The sequence below is a fragment of the Silurus meridionalis genome, chromosome 3 (assembly GCF_014805685.1).
Source record: "Silurus meridionalis isolate SWU-2019-XX chromosome 3, ASM1480568v1, whole genome shotgun sequence".
NCBI lineage: Eukaryota > Metazoa > Chordata > Actinopteri > Siluriformes > Siluridae > Silurus > Silurus meridionalis.
Window position 1 is genome coordinate 5,481,632 of NC_060886.1, and position 18,952 is coordinate 5,500,583.

Below are 18,952 nucleotides of genomic sequence, written 5' to 3' on the forward strand. Positions count from 1 at the left end.
ATCAATTCATTTAGTTCCATCTAAAAGGAACTAAATCCATAACCTTAGACATAGTAATACTATATTTGTATTTCTTTATAGTAAATGAAAATATTCTTATATACTCAAATTATAATACTTACAGAGAGGATCAACTGCTTTTGTAGGCTTGCTGGTTTCAACATATGCACTCCTTCCAAACTGATTCTCAGCTGCCACACGGAAAATATACTGAACACCCTCTATTAGGTACAAAGCCATTAGGCTAGGCTTCTTGGATGAAGCACAGACTGGCACCCACTTATCAGCTGCAACATCTTTTTTCTCCACAACATAGTGAGAGATCACAGCACCACCATCATCCTCAGGTTTTTGCCAGGTTAGATAAGCTGACTCGCTTGTAACTTCAGAGACAGTAAGCTTTCTTGGCGGTCCGGGTTTATCTATGTTGCAAAAAAATATATATTAAAATTTTTTACATTTAGAAGAAAACAAACATGTATGTACATCATGTAAATATTTATTGATTTACAAACTGCATACCAAGAACAAGCACAGCGCATGTTGCTGTCTTGGAGCCTGCTGCATTCTGAATTGTGATAGTGTAGTTTCCACTGTCGGCACGGGTACATTTCTTTATATGCAATTTACTTCCACTTGCTGTTACTTGAATTACACAATGAGCGGGAACATCTTCACCATTTTTCTTCCAAGAAACAGTGGGAATTGGGATGCCCTTAATCACAGCACTTAGTGTGATATCTGTTCCAATCATAGCCAGATGATCCCGAGACATATTGGCATCTAGCAACAGCTCTGGCTCCTCTGTAAGTAAAAAGAAGATGGGAGTGTTTAGGGATATTCAAGACTGCTATACTGTCATCTATTTCAGAAATAACTTAATAAAACAAAATAAAATACCAAGTCTGTCGTGCACTTTAACCGGGTCCTTTACGTAAGCAGGCTCAGATTTTCCAGCTGCATTTACAGCCATAATCCTGAAACGGAATTCTTCACCCTCAGGCAAGTTCTTTACAACAAAATTGGTGTCAGGGCAAGACTCTGGTGTCTCGTTGGCCTGCAGCCAATCAATGGCGCCAGGCTTCTGATACTCGATAAGGTATCCAAAGAGTTTGCCTTTGCCATCATGGCGGGGAACGCGCCATGACAGACTCACGGAATCCTTTGTTTTGTCAACTGCCTCAGGTAGAACAGGCGGGCTAGGCAAAACTGCGAAAGTAAAAATGTAATAAAAGAAATTACAATGCAAAGAATATGTCAGAAGGTATTTCCTGTCGACTAAAAACATACGAAATAGCATATATTATCGAATATTTTAAACAGTGTCCTATTTAAATGACTGACAATGAACAGTTTTTATTGTTGTAATGCATATTGTTTTACTTTTACATTTTTTTTTTTTTCATGTTTCACTTTTGATGTTCATGTACATTAATGTTTAGGTGTTTAAAAAAATAATTTATACAGTCCTGACAAAATGTACAGGTTGCTTAGACTACCCAGGAGTCTTAAAACATGGTGACCAGTATTGGGTAGTATACAGTAATTTGTTAATAATTTAAGTACATGATTTAGCAAAACAGAGCAATTTCTGTACCATACTGAATAAACTATGCAGTATATATATATGTATGTGGCAACGGACCTGTGGACGATCACCGAGTGAAGAGCAGAGCATACACTGCTATGTTTGTGTGCAAAATAAAAAAAAATCGCAAGTCGAACTATTGTCAATTCAATATAAATATTAACGTTGGCCATGAGCATTAGTACCTTCCTTAGCTGCATTGGTCTAAAACTAGATTTGGCTTATTGCAATTTTTTGCAATTGGTTGGATTGCTATTAAGCTTGCTGTTCATGCATTTTCTTTACAAATTTGAAAGGATAACTTGAACATACCGATAGGATCCTTGGCTAGGATAGGCTTAGAAGGAGGGCTTGGGTCTCCACTACCAATTTCGTTCTCTGCTGTGACACGGAATTCATATTCACAGCCTTCGATGAGATCTTGCACTCTGTACTGGGTAGCTGGGTAGATGGGATCTCTAGTTGCTCTGGACCATCTCTTACCAGATGGCTCCTTCTTTTCTAAGTAGTAGTTGGTAATGGGCTTGCCACCATCACGAGGACGGTTCCAGAGCACCAGGGCTGAGTCATGGTATACTTCTCTAACTGTTGGCTCTTCAGGGGCCTCAGGTACTCCTAAAAAAGTTAAATATTAAAATTGCCTCTCATTAAAATGTTCAACAGAACAATTTCTAAAGAATATGTCCATAAACAAACACATTTCATACTGAAAAGATCTTTGGCCTTCATTTCTTCAGACTCCAATGGGTCACTGATGCCATACAAATTCTCTGCACTGATTCTCAAGATATATACACGGCCTTCCACAAGCTTAGGCACTTTGCAGGTGGTTTTTGTGGAAGCAGCCGTTACAGTGATCCACATGTCTCTGTTAGAATCTCTCTTCTCAATTATATAGTTGGAAATTTCACAGCCACCACTGTCAAGAGGAGGCTTCCAAGAAATGACCATATGATCTCTGTGAACTTCATCAAATATAACTGGACCTTCAGGCGGTGATGGGCGGTCTGAAATGTGTATAGTAAAAGATCATTAATAATATGTTTTACAGTAAAATAAAGGGATTATAAATATCCTTGTTTATATATCTATATATATAAAATATGATAGTATAAAAAAAAATCCATACCAACAACAGTGACATTGCAAGTGCCTTTGCGGGATCCTGTACAGTTTTCAACCGTAACACAATATTTGCCACTGTGTTCACGCTGAGCCTTGATAATGCCAAGGCACATGGTAGTAAGAGTGTTCTTGAACTGAATATGTTTATCTGCCTTGAGCTCCTCGTCATCTCTTGACCATATAACTGAAGGGGCCGGCTTGCCTGAGTAGCGTCCTTGCAGAGCAAAGCTATCTCCAACACGAGCAATGATTTTGTCACGGAAGTCTACTTCGATCGTCGGGGGTTCTGCAAAAAATCACAAATAATTAATAAACTCCACACAAAAGACTATTTCTATGATAATATACACATGCATACACTTTCTTGTAAGAACCGGTTTTCCTACCAAGTTCATCTTTGCAGATGATTGGTTTGGTGCAGAAGGATGGCTTGCCCTGACCAATCTCGTTGACTGCACTCACACGGAATTCATACGTCTCACCCTCCCGGAGACAATCATATGTGAATTTCCTGTCCATCAGTTTTTCTTTGGTCAATCTCATAAACTTGTCCTTGCCAATCATTCGGGCCTCTAATACGTAGGAAATCACATCACTGCCACCATCATTCTTTGGTGGCTTCCATGTTAAACTAACGTAGTCTTTAGTGATAGCAGTGACCTCAATTTCCTCTGGACGGTCTGGTACGCCTGATGAAAAAAAGTAAAAAAAAAAAAAAAAAGAGTTTCACTTATATTTTACATGCATTATTTATGTATTCAGTATAATAAGCCACGTAAATGTAGAACAACTTACTTAGACGTTCCTTGATGACAATTTCGCATGCCGTTTCACGGAATGGTCCAAGTCCCACTGCATTTTCAGGTGCAACTCTGAAGAAGTATGCTTTTCCTAAAGTAAGATTATCAACCACAGCGTTTTGTCGAGCAGCATTATAAGAGCATGCCGTCCATGCTTTGCGTTCAGCTTCACGCTTCTCAATTAGGTAGTTAGATATTGGTGAGCCGCCATCTTCGTCTGGGAAGAACCATGTCAATTTGCAGGAGTCAGTACCTAGATTGTCTGCTATGAAAGGTATACCAACTGGACCAGGAACATCTGGGGATAGGAATAAAATGCAATATGTATTTTATTTTTATTATTATTTGATTTATTTATTTACAGGAAATTCTAAATCCTCCCTACTTACCAATAACATCAACAATGACAGTCCTCTTGACTTCTCCGCCAGCATTCTTTGCCGTTAGAGTATAAACTCCTTTTTGACTTCTAATGCAATTCTTAATGACTAAGGAGGTGCTGATTGACGTAGTCTCGACAACAGCCTCTGGTGGAACAGCTCCGCCATCTCTGTTCCATGTGATTTCCGGTGCAGGCTGGCCTGAGACATATGCTATGAGGCGAATCACACCACCTGCATGAATAACAATCTTCTCTTTCATTGAGACATCCAGGTCAAGTTCTGGGGCAACTGGGATATAAAAACAAACATGTTACAAATAAAAACATTATGAAATGCGTAATGAAATGACAGAAAATATGTAAAATGACATAAAAAAGTATTTTGCTAAAACGTACTTATTTTTTCCTTCATTTCAAGAACTTCAGCAACTTCTCCCGGTTCGCTCAGTCCAGCAGCGTTCAATGCCAAAACTCTAAACTTGTAAAATCCATTCTGTTTCAGCCCAGTGATTACAAATCTGGTTCCCCTGATTTCTTTTTCTTTGGCCTAGAATAAAATAGAATAAATAATATAAACACTATTAACAATAATAATAAAAATGTTGAACATAATTTTCAAAGACATATAGAATATAATATATAAAATAATCTCTCTCTCTCTCTCTCTCTCTCTCTCTCTCTCTCTCTCTATATATATATATATATATATATATATATATATATATATATATATATATATGCACATTTTCTTTTCCTTTACTGCTGTAACAGAAATTTCCCCACTGTGGGATAAGTAAAGATAAATTTTATCTTATCTTATAACATATTACAATGGCGTTTTAGTGGCAGGTTACAAAAATGGAAAAAAAAAATTCTTAGATTACCGGATTAAACTTGTTGCAATACGAGAATAACGTCGAAATTATAAAAAAAGGTTTAAATATTTTGAGAATAAAGTCATAGCAGGACGAGATTAAAGTCGAATTGTGAGAAATTGTTGCTTTTGGATATAAAATTTATAAAAATAGAAAACCGTCATAAAGGCAATGTAATGTAATACATTTTCAATATAATGTAATGTAATACATTGAAAAAAATGTGATCAAATATACATAAAATATTTAAAAAAAAAAAAGATTAGCGATTTTAACAAACCTTAACCCAAGCCTCGGTGCCTTCCTCTTTGTATTCAACATAGTAACCAATAACCCTTGAGCCTCCATCTTTTAGAGGTGGAATCCATTCCAAGTCAACTGTCGTATTCGTCCAGTCAGTAACTTTGGGGGTTGGTGGTGAAGGAGGAGCTACAGAAACAGAAATATATTACTCTAAAATTGTGGTTCTGGCAAGTTATTAATGTTCGGCTTAATCTTAACGTTCATGTGTTCAGGTTAATTGTTTCTTTTGAGGAAGGTATCTGCCCAGTGGATAAATGTACATGTAAATGTAGCTGCTCACCAATTGGATCCCTGGCAACTGTCAGGTCAGATGGTAAACTTGCAGGTCCGCACCCAGCTGCATTGATTGCAGTGACACGGAACAGGTACTGAGATCCTTCAATGAGTCCTGTGACTTTGTAAGACACACCAAAAGGCATGGGCCTGACTGGATCACGGGTGACTCTATTCCAGCGCTTCGATGTTGTCTCTTTACGCTCAAGCCAGTACCCAGTGATTGGACTGCCACCATCTGTTTCTGGCTCTTCCCAGTTTACAGTAATGGAATCCATTGTAATACTTGATAGTGTTGGCTTCTCGCATTGTCCTGGAACAGCTATAAAAAGAATGTAATATATAATAAGTAGGGCTCTCAGAATTACCATGTTAATAACTCAGTAATGCAAATTTATTTTAACGGCACTAACTTTATTAACGCGCGATTAATGCATTTCTGTTCTGTTCTGACTATTTTTATTAAAAATATAAATAAATATTTGAGGTAAACTTAAAACCTTTAACACATAACACACTTATTCATTACTCTTTTTTTACTTAGATATAAAAAAAATACAAAAATTGTTTTTAATTATTAAACATTTGTTTTACTGATGTGCCAAGTCTCAAATCAGCACCAAAATCTGCCTTGATGCACACATCCGGCAATTAAAACCGTCCGTGTGGAAACATAGCAAAAGTTCCGTTTGGTGTCCTGATGATTTATAAAACACCATATTTACTTTAAAACATTTACAAGAATATTCTCCTTCATGCTCTATAGTGAGTTTGGTTTCACTATTAATAAACATACATTTGCATGAAACATCCATATTTGTCCATGCTCATATTGTTCAGAGAATTAAAAACATGAAAAGTATTAATTTAAGCTACGTTTAGAACAGATAAAAATGTGCCTCATGGCAATCATGTGATTAATCGCGATTTAATGTTTTAATCGATTGACAGCCCTAATTATAATTTATAACATAGTAAAATGTTGCTAATTAATAACCTTAAGAATTCTGTTGAAAACTTACTGAATATATCTCTTGCAACCTCTGGTTCACTGTCAAGAGGATCACCAACTCCATATTTATTCTGTGCCCTGATGCGGAATATATACTCATGACCAGGCATCAGACCCTCAATTGTAAACACACGTTCTTTGGGTGCCCCTGGGACCGGAATCCATGTTTTTCTGTTGGCAACTCGTCGCTCTATGGTGTAGTTAGTAATTTTGGAGCCACCATCATCTTTTGGAGGTAGCCATGAGATGGTAATATTTTCAGCATGAATCTCCTCAAACTTGATTGGTGCAGAAGGTGGTCCAGGTAGTCCTAGAAAATTTTTAAATGTGATTCATTACAGAAATGTTAAAAAACCTACAGTCACATAATTGTGTGGTAATCCAAATAGGCAATAATGTGCCATTCGAAAGCCGTACCTAGAACATTAAGTCTCATCTCTTTGGAGACCTTGCCTAAACTGTTGCTTGCAGTGAGTGTATAGAGGCCAGTGTCTAAGCGGTTGCTTTGCTGGATCAGCAGAGTGCAGCTGTCATCGGTCACAAGCTTATTGATATGCTCGTCGTATTCTACATCAACCTTGTCGTCACTTTTGTGGGGTGGTGCCTTCTGCCAGGTGAGGGTGGGGAATGGGCATCCTTTGATCTTAGCAACAATGCTAATGTCTGTAGTCTGCTCAGCTTCCATGAACTCTTCAAGCTCAATGGAAGGTGCCCCTAGAAGAAAGAAAGCATTTGTTGCATGAGCTGAATGCCATTCTTACTCTTGTAATGCTAAGACATTTGAATAATTATTTAAAATGTTCCTGTAGCAAGAATTAGAAATCCGTATGATTCATTTGCACAATGCTGAAGTGTTCCTACTATAGTTCATTAATTGCTAACATTAGATATTTTAGGTCATGCCTTGCTACATGAATATCTCTTTGCATGTATGCATTTTACACACTTGACTGGTCCTTAACGATGACGGGGCCTGCAGTAGAAGATGGTCTACTTGCACCAGCCTCATTTACAGCTTTGACACGGAATTCATACTCAGCACCCTCGTTAAGGTCCTCCACTTTGAAGGTAGTGGTATCAATGTCACGTCGATTGCACTGTCTCCAAGACTCTTTCTGCTCCCCACTAGAATCCCACCAAAGTCGTTCAACGTTGTAATGTGTTACAGGTGATCCACCATCATTTTTGGGTGGCTTCCATGTTAAAGTCACTGTTCCTTTGGATACGTTGAGAATTTTGACTCTTGTGGGTGGATCAGGAGGATCTGCAAATAAACAGTTTTTTAACTGAACAGTCCCTGAATACTTCATGACAAATTAGTTTATTAGCGAAACAATAAACCAATATACTCACGGATGGGATCCTTTGCTTTTGTCCTTTGGAAAGTTTGCAGAGGAGGTCCAATACCAAAGCGATTCTCAGCCCGAATGCGGAACAAGTATTCTTGTCCCTCAGCAAGGTCTCCGACTACCAGAGACTGGCTAGCACAGGCTGGGTTGACCTTTGTCCAAGCTTTTCCTTCAACTGTCTTCTTCTCAATGTAGTAGCTCTTGATTCTCTCACCACCATCATTATCTGGAGGCTTCCATGTAAGCCTGCATGTACTTCTTGTGATGTCAGTGATTTTGAGGTCTTTAGGAGGCCCAGGTAAGTCTGAAAAAAGAAAAAAACGTGTTAAATGAACAGTTTTTTTTTTCTTTCATCTGCAAAGTTTTGCTTATCAAATGTTATCCAGCTTACCAAGTACTGTTACACGGACTTTTACCACTTTAGTACCACCTTGATTTGATGCCGTAATGATGTACTGTCCAGAGTGGTTGAGCTTACTCTCAGGGATAACTACTTCTGTTGTGGTATCCGTTGATGAGACCTGTTGAATAATTTTTATACAGTAGTATTAATTTCATGGAAACTATTATAAGATTTTTGATTTTTGATTTTGGAGAGAATATGAATAAGCAAAATTATACCTTTGAATCCACCGGAAGAATGTGCTGCTCATTCTTTGTCTCAGTTGGGGCAGTTCCATCAAATTCCCATTTGACACTTGGTACAGGTCTGCCTGTTATGGTGGCAGGAATTCTAATCGCTGTTCCAGCATGACAGCAAAGCAGGTCACAAGCTGAGACCCCCAATGTAATAATGGGTTCCTCTGTAAAATTTCAATATAATACATTTTTAGTGATCTAATAATGCCAAAATCAGAAAGGGCAGTTTTTCAGAGAGATTAAGATGAACAAACACAAGTTTTGTCACTGAAAGTATTGTACTGGTAAATCTTACCCACTATATCCTGCACCATGGTATCAGCAGTCCTAGGACTTGGCTCCGACTCTCCAGCATCATTAACAGCAACAATTCTGAATCGACATTTCCTGTTCTCTTTGAGGTCTGGGACAGTGTAAGACGTAGTGAGAATGGGCTTATCAGGTTGATTAACTCTTGTCCACTCGTTTGAGCCTTCATCCTGAACTTCAACAATATAGCCTTTAATAGGGCTTCCTCCATCCTTATCTGGTGGAGCCCAGGCTAGAGTTACACTGCTTTTTGTCTTGTCTTTTACCTGAGGTGCAGGTGGCTGGCTTGGTGGCTCTGTAAAATAGATACAACATGTTTTAAAAAAGCCAAAATGCTATGTTTAAAAAATAATGCAGCAGAATCAAACTTACTTGTTGGGTCCAAGGCAAACGCACATTCTGTCGCCTCACTTGGAGGTCCAATGCCAGCAGCATTTTGTGCCATCACACGGAACTGGTACTCAAAACCTTCAATGAGATGTAGAACATTGTAGTCTAAGCATCTAACAGCTGGCTTTGTTACAGAAGCCCTATTAACCCGACTCCAGTACACAGCTCCCCTCTCTCTCTTTTCAATCCAGTAGCCCTGAATGGTTGCTCCACCATTGTCTTTTGGAGGATCCCAAGCTACCACCATAGATGAACGGTTACGTTCAAGGATTCTTGGTCTAAGAGGTGGACCAGGAAGGCCATATGGATCCTTGAGGACAACTTTTTCTGATTCACACCCATCACTCAGTCCATATTTGTTCTGTGCTGTTATCTGGAACTGGAAAGTGCCATAGGCTTCTAGCTTGTAAACCTTTAAGAAAGTATTAAACAGATCAGAATTAGTATGTTTTTAATAATTACAGACTTACTTCTTCTTCTAAAGCTTATATTTGAATCACAGCATGATCACAATACACTGACCCCATAGCGTCTGTCTATAACACAACAAGTCAGCTGCTCCCAGTCCGTTTTCTTTTTGCTGGCATCTCGCTTTTCAATAATGTAATTGGTGAGGTCACTTCCTCCATTGTCCTCTGGAGCATCCCAAGTAAGGTAGCAAGACTCAGCCTTAATATCAGAGATCACAATGTTTCTTGGGGGTGATGGACGATCTAAAGGGGGAACAAAGAGACAATTAACTAAAATAATCAATTTTTTTTAAGTGATCAATTGTTTTTAAGATGACAAATTAAAATTCAATCTGGAGTCATACCTAAAACATCAACTTTGATAACTATTTGGCCGGTTCCATGAAGATTTGTTGCGGTCAGTTTGTATATGCCTGTGTCTTGTCTTACAGTTTCAGGAATAACAATCTTGGTTTTGATAGTTTGCCTGTCGATCTCCTCAGATTCAAGTGTCATGGTCTCAGTTGATGCTTCAAGACCAACATTGTTCTTTGTCCACACGAATGTGGGCAACGGCAGACCAGTAATTTGAGCATGGATTTCAATGGCTGCTCCTTTCTTGACAATTATGTTATTGCTCTGGATATACTTCAACAATGTCACTTTTGGGGCAACTAAAAGAGTTGAAAAATGTTTAAATACACGAAATGCGAATGTAAATGTACATTTTAAAAGAGGAAAAAGAATCAAACAGATACATACACACATCATCTCGAACATGGACACTTATAGGTCTGGATGGTTCACTATCTCCAACTTCGTTGACAGCCTTCACTCTGAAGTCATACATCATGTTCTCGTTCAGATTTTCGACTGTAATTGTGAGATCTTTACACATCTGTCGGCTCGCAACATCATATTCATCACTGTCCTCTCGCATTTTTTCAACGTAATAGCCTCTAATGGGAGAGCCACCATCACTGTTAGGAGGCTGCCAAGCAAGTGTCACAGTGTTCTTTGTTCTTGCAATAGAGTGAAGCTTCTCTGGTGCAGAAGGCACACCTAAAATATTGAGATATTCAAAATGTAAGATGACAACAATCATTACTGCTGTGTTTAAGCTAAGAAAGAAATGCATACAAAGAGGTCACTTGAACTGGTGTTACCTAAAGGATCCACAGCTAGGACAGGTCCAAGATCAACAGGGGCACCAAAGCCAAACTTGTTTTTTGCAACCACTCTAAACATATATTCTTCACCCACAAGAAGGCCAACGATGTCACATTTGCATGTAGCAGTTTCCAGTGGCTGTCTATATATATGCTTCTTGGCATCTTTTCTCTCAACAACATATCCTATAATATCACTTCCCCCATTATCAACAGGATCAGCCCATGTAAGTGAGATCATCTTCTTGCTAACATGGACCGTCTTTAGATCAACCACTGGTCCAGGAACATCTTTTACACAAAACAAGTAAGACAGTTAATTGAAATTTGTTATAACGATGCAAAAAATTGTCAAATGTGTGACAGCACTAAAGATGCTGACTTACCCATAACATCAACCTTGATAAAAGCAGATTTTGTCCCACTAGCGTTGGTTCCTGTGATCTCATATTTGCCATGGTCAGTTCGAAGAGCATTCTTGATGTTCACAGTGCTGCAGTTTCCAACCCTTTCGATGATAACGCGTTCTTTGTCAGGTTCAGCATCGTCTTTCGTCCATTTCACCTCTGGTACGGGTCTGCCGACAATATAAGCTGGTATGCGCAGAGTACCTCCTGCTTTTATAATTACTCCATTCCTTACAGAGATATCAAACTCGATTCCTGGGGCCACTGTTACAGAACAAACAGTACATTACACACATATATTTCTATGCATCGATACGCTAAAATTATTACCCGGTGCTTATATGAATTGTGTTTCTGTATAAGCTTACGTTCAGGCTCTTTCACTTGAACTGGTTCAGTCATTCCTGGGACTCCATGACCAGCTTCATTTACAGCATATACACGGATGTTATAATCTGCTCCCTCGGTCAGGCCAGTCAAGGTGTACTTGCATTCCTTGCATCTGAACTCAGTGCTGCGAACCCATTCTTTTTCGCCAACAACGCAACGCTCAACATGATATCCAAGAATATCTCCACCACCATTGTATATTGGAGGAATCCATGCAATTTCAACTGTCGTATTTGTGGTATCAACAATCCTTGGCACAGGAGGACCCGGAGGCACTGCAAAAAAAAAAAAAAAAAATACATTATGTCACTAATGTGCATTTTGAGTATTTAAAATGTATACAATTGTGCATTAATTATTCTCTCTTTTTTTTTTTTTTTTGCTTTGTTATAGTAATGTGAAATAAATAAAAAGCTTACATATTGGATCCATTGCAACTACAGGATCTGTTGGGACACTAAATTCTCCAGGGCCAGCAAGATTCTCAGCACAAACTCTGAAGACGTAAACTAGGCTTTCCATAAGACCTTCAACCTTGGTTCCCAGGGAGCTGAGAAGATTACGATTTACTCTGGTCCAGTACTTGCTGTTGACCTCACGTTTCTCAATCCAGTAGCCCAAAATGGGACTACCATTGTCCTTTGGTTCATGCCAAGTCAAGGCAACACTGTTGGCAGTGACTTCTCCAATTCTTGGCATGTTAGGAGCATCAGGAGGATCTAGAAATCCAAAATAACCATCCAATAATCAAATTCTCATTTTAGGTTTCATTAGTTATGATCATATTTTACAAATGAAGCTCATGTTTATATTTTACCGAATTGATTCTTTGCAAGAAGCGGCTCGGAATAGCATGGTGGTCCACAGCCAAACTTGTTTTCAGCTGTCACTCTGAAAATATACTCCTTTCCTTCAATGAGTTTGCTTACAGGGTAGTTGTATCCTTTGTGGGTTGAGGTAACAGTAACCCAACCAATTTCATCAGTGGTGATGTCTTTTTTCTCCAGGATGTAGTTGATGATTTCACTGCCACCGTCATCAAGTGGCGCATTCCACATGCAAGTGACAGAGTTTTTCATGATGTCATCAAATCCAAAGTTTACAGGTGGTCCGGGCTTATCTATAAAGATTATAGCAAAGCACACATTTAGTACAATCTCCTCACCCCAGATAACAGATTTACAAATGTGGGAAAACACCAACATAAAACATAAAAAGACAGAGGAACCTACCAAGAACATTAACTTCACAAGATGCAGTTGCAAAACCGTGAGTATTCTCAACTCTGATGGTGAAATGTCCATGATCATCTCTAATGGCATCACGCACCATCATCGCAGTCTCGCCTCTTTTGCTCTGGTCATATGACAGACGATCGGGAAGTGGAGGATGAAACTCTTCCTCTGGCTCAGGGTATAAAGACTTGGTCTTCTTTTTCTTTCTCACATGGAAATCTGGCTTCTTCTTGACAGTCTTCTGGACATTTTCCTCATTCCTAAACCATGTCACAGTGGGGTAGGGTGATCCTGAAATGTGGGCATCCAGTCTAATCTCCTCACCCTTTCGAATGGTCAAGCCAGAGGCAATGCGTACATGTAGTGATACCTTTGGTGGATCTGAATGAAACAACATAAATTTAAGTACTTGCTTATACTTATTTGTGAAGTTTTTTGTGGTGTTATTATACATACCAACAGGATCTGCAGCCTTAATTGGTGGAGTGCTGCGAGAAGGGTCACTTTCTCCAGCCACATTCTCGGCACGAACACGGAACTGATATTCTTGTCCTTCAGTCAAGCCAGTGATGGTGTAGGAGAAACCAGGCACCAGGTTTGGAACACATCTATTAAAACTATCACCATCCTTCTCAATTTTCTCCAGAATATAACCAGTAATTGGACAGCCACCATCATAGGGTGGGGCTTTCCAAGTAACTGTAATGGACTGAGAGGTAGGGTTCTTTGCCTCAACCTCAACTGGTGGGTCAGGCCGCTCTAAAATGTTTAAAAAAAAGCAAAATACGAAGGACAAAATTTATAAAACAGACAATAAAAAAAATACTTGATATGTTAAAATTGTAATTATACTCACGTTTCTGCTCCTCTATGATGACAGGGTTGCGAAGCTCAAGATATTCGCCACTACCGATTCGATTGACAGCTTTAACTCTAAAGTAATATTCACTATTTATCATAAGGTCTTTGACCACAAAGTCTAGGATATTGACTCCAGACATCACAGGCATAAATGTTTTCTTCTGAGCCTCCCTTCGCTCTAGTACATAGTGCAAAATAGGGCTACCACCATCATTCTCTGGGGCCTCCCATGAGATTTTACAGGAGTTCTTGGTGACTTCACTTGGGGAAATGCTCTTGCATTGTCCAGGCAGACCTATTCATGGAAGGCATTCAATTAGTTGATGTTTATTTTTTTAAGAAAATATATGAAGCCAGAAAAAGAACTAGTGTCTTACCAATCACTTTAACATTAATTGTTCCAGTAACTGAACCCAGACTGTTTTCTAGAGTCACTGTGTAGACCCCAGCATCTTCATGCTTGCATTTTAGAAGCTCGAGGTGGATACTGTTGAGTTCACATCTCATAGTCAGCCTGTCATCTGCCTTTAGTTCTGCCTCATCCTTCTTCCAACCCATTGATGGCTTGGGAATTGCTTTGTATGGGATCTTTAGGAACATCTTTTCACCCTCAACAACAACAACATCTTGGGTCTGTACATCAATCTTTGGTGCACCTATGAAGAAGAAAAAATTATATATTATCGAAGCTTTTCAAGAAACCTTATTTAATCAGCGATGTATTGGACAATAAATACATAATGCTTACTGTCTGGATCTTTAGCAAAGACTTTGTCGGATATTTCTGAGGGATCACTGACCCCAACAGCATTGATAGCACGGACTCTAAGAACATATTGTTTCTCAGGAATAATGCCATCTTCAGCCCTGAATCTAAGCTCTTTTATAGGACGAGCATTGATCCTCATCCACTTGTCTGTGTCAGCCTCAGCCAACTCAACATGATATCCAGTGACAGGACTTCCTCCATTCTTCTCAGGTGCCCTCCAGGTGATGTTTATGTATTCTCTGCCTGCATCCCCAACTTTAACTTCAATTGGAGGCGAAGGTATGCCTGAAAAATTTCAATTAAACAATATATTAATCGAAAAATCTCATTTCTTTTATATCATGTATTAAATTTTTTTTTTTTTTTTCTGACATTTTTGACATACTTATTGGATCCTCAATTGTAAGAATGTCTGTAGGTTCGCTTGGATCACCGACTCCAGCCTCGTTTTCAGCACGGACCTGGAACTGCACCTCGCTACCCTCATCTACATCAGCCACCTTGTACTTGCATTCAGCCTCTGATGTCTTTCCAGTCTTTATCCAGCGGGTGCCCACTTTCTCCTTCTTCTCAATAACATATCTGCAGGTGTGTTTTTTAATATTAATAATTGTATCACTTTATTAATAAGAATTGATACTATATATTATATAAACTAATATAATAATATACACATAATATATAATTGTCTTTGTACTTTGTGATTGGTCGTCCACCATCACTTTTGGGAGGCTCCCATTTCAGGTCAACATGCCTCTTGGATACCGCAACCACAGTCAAGGCATAAGGAGGTCCAGGAGTTGCTAAAAAGAGAAGCAATAATGTGTCAATAAAATTTGTTATTTACTATGTTAGAGCTAACACACTGCCAAAATCATTTTCCTTCCATCATGAGGGTTTTTACTTACTAAAAGTATCTTTGGCAAGAACAGAATCTTCAAGCTCATTGAATTCACTCACACCCGCAGCGTTCTCAGCTGCGACACGGAACACATATAGAGTTCCCTCGATCAGTGGAGTGACAGTATATTTTGTGTCTTTCACCGTAGTGTCCACAGTCTGCCAGGTCCAGCGTCTGACATCTCTTTTCTCAACAACATAATTGGTAACAGGAGAGCCACCATCATTTTCTGGTTCGGTCCATTTCAGGTCACAGTCAGTCTTCGAAACGTTGACCACCTCAAGCCAGCGAGGTGGAGATGGAGGACCTGTTACATTGTAAATGTTTAAGTGTTTTCTGTTAACTCCTGTCTATGCAATTTTTATTTTCCTATACAAAGAGATGTACTCACAGAGTCTTTCTTTGCACAGTACAGCATCACTTGGATCACTGGCCTCACTCGCTCCAGCTACATTTACAGCTTTGACACGGAAAGAGTATTCCTGGTTCTCCATCAGACCCTTTACCAAGTGTTCTGTCGTGGGCACATCCTCAGCCACACGGACCCATTCTTCAGTTCCACTCTTGAGGAGCTCAATGATATAAGACTCGATTTTAGCACCACCATCATGTTCTGGTCTAGTCCATTGCAGAAATGCTGAGGTCTTTGCAATGTCTTTGATATATGGTTTGCCAGGGGCCCATGGAGGATCTGTAAAATAATTAAGATGTTCTCTTTATTATCTTTTTTTGTATCATGGCAAATAACTATTATATGTTTTGTAACAACATACCAATTGGATCCTTAATCAAGATGGGATCTGTTTCAGCACTTGGTTTTCCAATTCCTGCAAGATTTTCAGCCAGAACACGGAATCTGCACTTCTTCTTTGTGGGCAGCCCTTTCACTCTGTAGGAAACATCAATGTTGTACTTGCAAAATCATTTTGAAATATTTGGAAGTTTTATTTTTCCTTATTCTGCTTGTATATGAGCAATTACCTGAGCGTAGTGTCTCTGACTGGCAGCTTGTTGCATTTGATCCATTTGTCAGTTTCTGGATCGAACCTCTCCACCCAGTAGCCAGTGACTGGACTTCCACCATCTTCATCAGGTTCATACCATGTCAAGGTCAGGGCATCCTTAGCAATATCAGAGTGCTGAAGCCTGGTTGGTGAACCAGGAGTATCTGTATAATAGGAAAGGAACATGGTAGCATTCAAACCTTTTTCAAATGAAAAAAAGAATTAAATTGTAATAGATCAAATACCTACCAAATGAATACTTGGCAACAATTGGAACATGCTCTATGGGAGAACCAATGCCATACTGGTTTTCAGCAGATACCCTGAAAACATAGTCCTTCATAGACACCAGTTTGCAGGCCTTGAACATGGTCTGCTTGACTGTGGCAGAAAGCTTCTGCCACTCCTCTTTTTCCAAAGGTCTCATTTCCACAATGTAATTGGTTACAGGAGATCCACCATCATCTCTTGGTGCATTCCAGGCCAGACAACAGGACTCATTGGTAATTTCAGAAATGTCAAACGCAGCTGGAGGACCAGGCTTATCTGTTAAGAAAACAGCCAAAAGAACAAATTACAATGTTTTTAAATCATAGAATCAAACAGGATAAAGTTTTGGAAATAATTTGCTAATTCCTCATTTAAAGCATAAAATCAGTACTGATATATACACTATGCACTGGGTGGTCAAGATCCAGGTAAGTGTAATTAAGTGATTAAATGTTTGAACGTAGAAGTTAAGCTGACTGAATTTCAAAGGACTTTATATAAATTAACCAGGGAAGTTTTTAATTGTAGGCAAAGACATTTTAAAATGTATCTGTATAAATGTAAAAACAGAGGTAAAAAAAAAAATGGCTGTAATAGTCAAACATGATCTTAGCTTTGTTCAAACATGATCTTAGCTTTGTTAAACACTTGGTGAAACTGCTTTTATTTATCAAACACTATTATATGGTACAGTACACTACCGAGAATGTTGACATCAACTGTTGCAGTGGCACGACCACAAGTGTTGACTGCCTCAATGATGTAAGTAGCTGTGTCTTCTCTGGTTGTCTTAGCAATAGAGAGTGTAGAGTGGCCAGGCTTTGTGTCAATCGCGATTCGGTCATCTGGCTTAAGGACATGATCAGCTTTGGTCCATTTCACCCTGGGGTCTGGTTTTCCAAGCACATCTGCAGGAAGGTCAATCTTTGTGCCAGCCCTGGCGGTCAAGCCAGCTAGAAGTTTGGCATCCAGCTCAATAACTGGAGGTTCTGAAGTAATTAAGTGAAACATTTTGGTAAGCATAAAATCACTGTTAAGGACAATCCTGTAATAACTATGATTGTATAAAAATCTTTACCTTTTGGATCAACAGCAAGAATCTCATCTGTTGCCTTACAGGGTCTGCTATCTCCAAGTCTGTTTACTGCCCTCACACGATAGGCATACCACTGTCCCTCAACAAGCCCTTTCACCTGATACCTAAATCCGGATAAAAGTGTATAAACTCATTCATGCCTCTAGAAAAAAAACTTAATAATTTTCACTTATATTGGATAATTTCTGCCACTTACTTCAGTTCAGGTATTGGATCACAACAGGGTTCCCATTTGTCAGTGCCACGCTGGCATTTATCAACTATGTAGCCCTTGATAGGTGCACCCCCATCGTATGAAGGGGGCTCCCAGGTGAGAAAGATACCCTTGGCAGATTTGTCTCTCCATTTTAGATACTCTGGTGGCTCTGGCACAGCTAAAATTGAAAAGAAACCATTAATCATTAATTACTAAAATAAAAGGAAGATTATATCATTTTGGGTAAGGTGATTTCCTTTCATAGTGCTATAACTTACTGGCTGGTGAAGAAACATTCACTGCTTCATCAATGTAAGCTGGTTCTCCAGGACCACATTTGTTGCAAGCTATTACACTGAACAAGTACTCCTTCCCCTCAATCACATCTGTGACAGTGTACTCAAGGTCCTGCACACCAGATATCACCTGAAAGAGACATCATTCTTATTAATTCTCACTCCTACTGATCGTGCATGATACAAACTGCTCTGGTGGGCCCTTGAACAAGACTTTTAATTACTTTTTAAATTAATTAATTTACATTACATTAATGATTGTGCTAACCTTGACCCATGTCTTGCGAGACAACTCTCTCTTTTCAATATTATAACCAGTAACCGGACTTCCTCCATCATGCTCCGGTGCTTCCCATGAAAGATGGACATGATGCCTAGTCACCTCTGCAATCTTGAAGTCTTTGGGTGCACTTGGTGATGCTAAATTAGAAAAATAATTTAAATGTAGATTTACTTATTTTTATATTTATTAATTTATTATTTATTTAGACATTTTTTTCAAAAATTACAGTGTTACATACCAATAACGTTTACATCAATCTCCCCAGAGACTGAAGTCACATCATTCTCCAAGTGTAAGGTGTATATTCCCTTGTCTGGTCGAACACTTGGGGTAATGATTAGCTCTGTGTATGTAGGCTTTGTGACCACAGAGACACGATCTTCAGGCGTAAGCTCCTTTTCACCAAACATCCACTTGGCTTTGGGTGTGGGATACCCAGTGATCGGTACACGAATATTAAGAGCACTGGGGACGAAAACTTCTAGACCCTTTTTGAATCCACTCAGATCCATTGTGGGTGCAACTAAAGAGACCAAAGATAATTTCCATAAACACAAACATTTTGCCCAAAACAGAAATCT

At 39.0% G+C, this 18,952-nt stretch overlaps 1 protein-coding gene across 4 annotated transcripts in view; it reads right to left on the minus strand.

The window, feature by feature from the left end:
- ttn.1 (titin, tandem duplicate 1) overlaps positions 1 to 18,952 on the minus strand; it is a 150,123-nt gene that overhangs the window by 57,595 nt on the left and 73,576 nt on the right. For all 4 annotated transcript variants that reach the window (XM_046845792.1, XM_046845791.1, XM_046845790.1 and 1 more), the window contains 46 exons: positions 18,610 to 18,894; positions 18,357 to 18,508; positions 18,071 to 18,218; positions 17,793 to 17,970; positions 17,579 to 17,700; positions 17,202 to 17,489; positions 16,480 to 16,776; positions 16,208 to 16,394; positions 16,000 to 16,115; positions 15,618 to 15,917; positions 15,234 to 15,533; positions 15,023 to 15,128; positions 14,711 to 14,907; positions 14,305 to 14,610; positions 13,934 to 14,212; positions 13,552 to 13,851; positions 13,152 to 13,454; positions 12,693 to 13,076; positions 12,278 to 12,580; positions 11,880 to 12,179; positions 11,439 to 11,735; positions 11,050 to 11,334; positions 10,661 to 10,954; positions 10,257 to 10,556; positions 9,860 to 10,168; positions 9,568 to 9,758; positions 9,028 to 9,457; positions 8,642 to 8,950; positions 8,329 to 8,510; positions 8,099 to 8,228; positions 7,712 to 8,011; positions 7,305 to 7,622; positions 6,776 to 7,072; positions 6,369 to 6,668; positions 5,354 to 5,668; positions 5,051 to 5,199; positions 4,292 to 4,442; positions 3,903 to 4,184; positions 3,509 to 3,811; positions 3,100 to 3,402; positions 2,718 to 2,999; positions 2,296 to 2,595; positions 1,901 to 2,203; positions 901 to 1,209; positions 523 to 804; positions 123 to 422 (listed from right to left, as the gene is read on the minus strand). In XM_046845792.1, the coding sequence (XP_046701748.1) occupies positions 123 to 422; positions 523 to 804; positions 901 to 1,209; positions 1,901 to 2,203; positions 2,296 to 2,595; positions 2,718 to 2,999; positions 3,100 to 3,402; positions 3,509 to 3,811; positions 3,903 to 4,184; positions 4,292 to 4,442; positions 5,051 to 5,199; positions 5,354 to 5,668; positions 6,369 to 6,668; positions 6,776 to 7,072; positions 7,305 to 7,622; positions 7,712 to 8,011; positions 8,099 to 8,228; positions 8,329 to 8,510; positions 8,642 to 8,950; positions 9,028 to 9,457; positions 9,568 to 9,758; positions 9,860 to 10,168; positions 10,257 to 10,556; positions 10,661 to 10,954; positions 11,050 to 11,334; positions 11,439 to 11,735; positions 11,880 to 12,179; positions 12,278 to 12,580; positions 12,693 to 13,076; positions 13,152 to 13,454; positions 13,552 to 13,851; positions 13,934 to 14,212; positions 14,305 to 14,610; positions 14,711 to 14,907; positions 15,023 to 15,128; positions 15,234 to 15,533; positions 15,618 to 15,917; positions 16,000 to 16,115; positions 16,208 to 16,394; positions 16,480 to 16,776; positions 17,202 to 17,489; positions 17,579 to 17,700; positions 17,793 to 17,970; positions 18,071 to 18,218; positions 18,357 to 18,508; positions 18,610 to 18,894 (12,072 nt within the window). The remainder of the gene's footprint in view (positions 1 to 122; positions 423 to 522; positions 805 to 900; positions 1,210 to 1,900; positions 2,204 to 2,295; positions 2,596 to 2,717; positions 3,000 to 3,099; positions 3,403 to 3,508; positions 3,812 to 3,902; positions 4,185 to 4,291; positions 4,443 to 5,050; positions 5,200 to 5,353; positions 5,669 to 6,368; positions 6,669 to 6,775; positions 7,073 to 7,304; positions 7,623 to 7,711; positions 8,012 to 8,098; positions 8,229 to 8,328; positions 8,511 to 8,641; positions 8,951 to 9,027; positions 9,458 to 9,567; positions 9,759 to 9,859; positions 10,169 to 10,256; positions 10,557 to 10,660; positions 10,955 to 11,049; positions 11,335 to 11,438; positions 11,736 to 11,879; positions 12,180 to 12,277; positions 12,581 to 12,692; positions 13,077 to 13,151; positions 13,455 to 13,551; positions 13,852 to 13,933; positions 14,213 to 14,304; positions 14,611 to 14,710; positions 14,908 to 15,022; positions 15,129 to 15,233; positions 15,534 to 15,617; positions 15,918 to 15,999; positions 16,116 to 16,207; positions 16,395 to 16,479; positions 16,777 to 17,201; positions 17,490 to 17,578; positions 17,701 to 17,792; positions 17,971 to 18,070; positions 18,219 to 18,356; positions 18,509 to 18,609; positions 18,895 to 18,952) is intronic.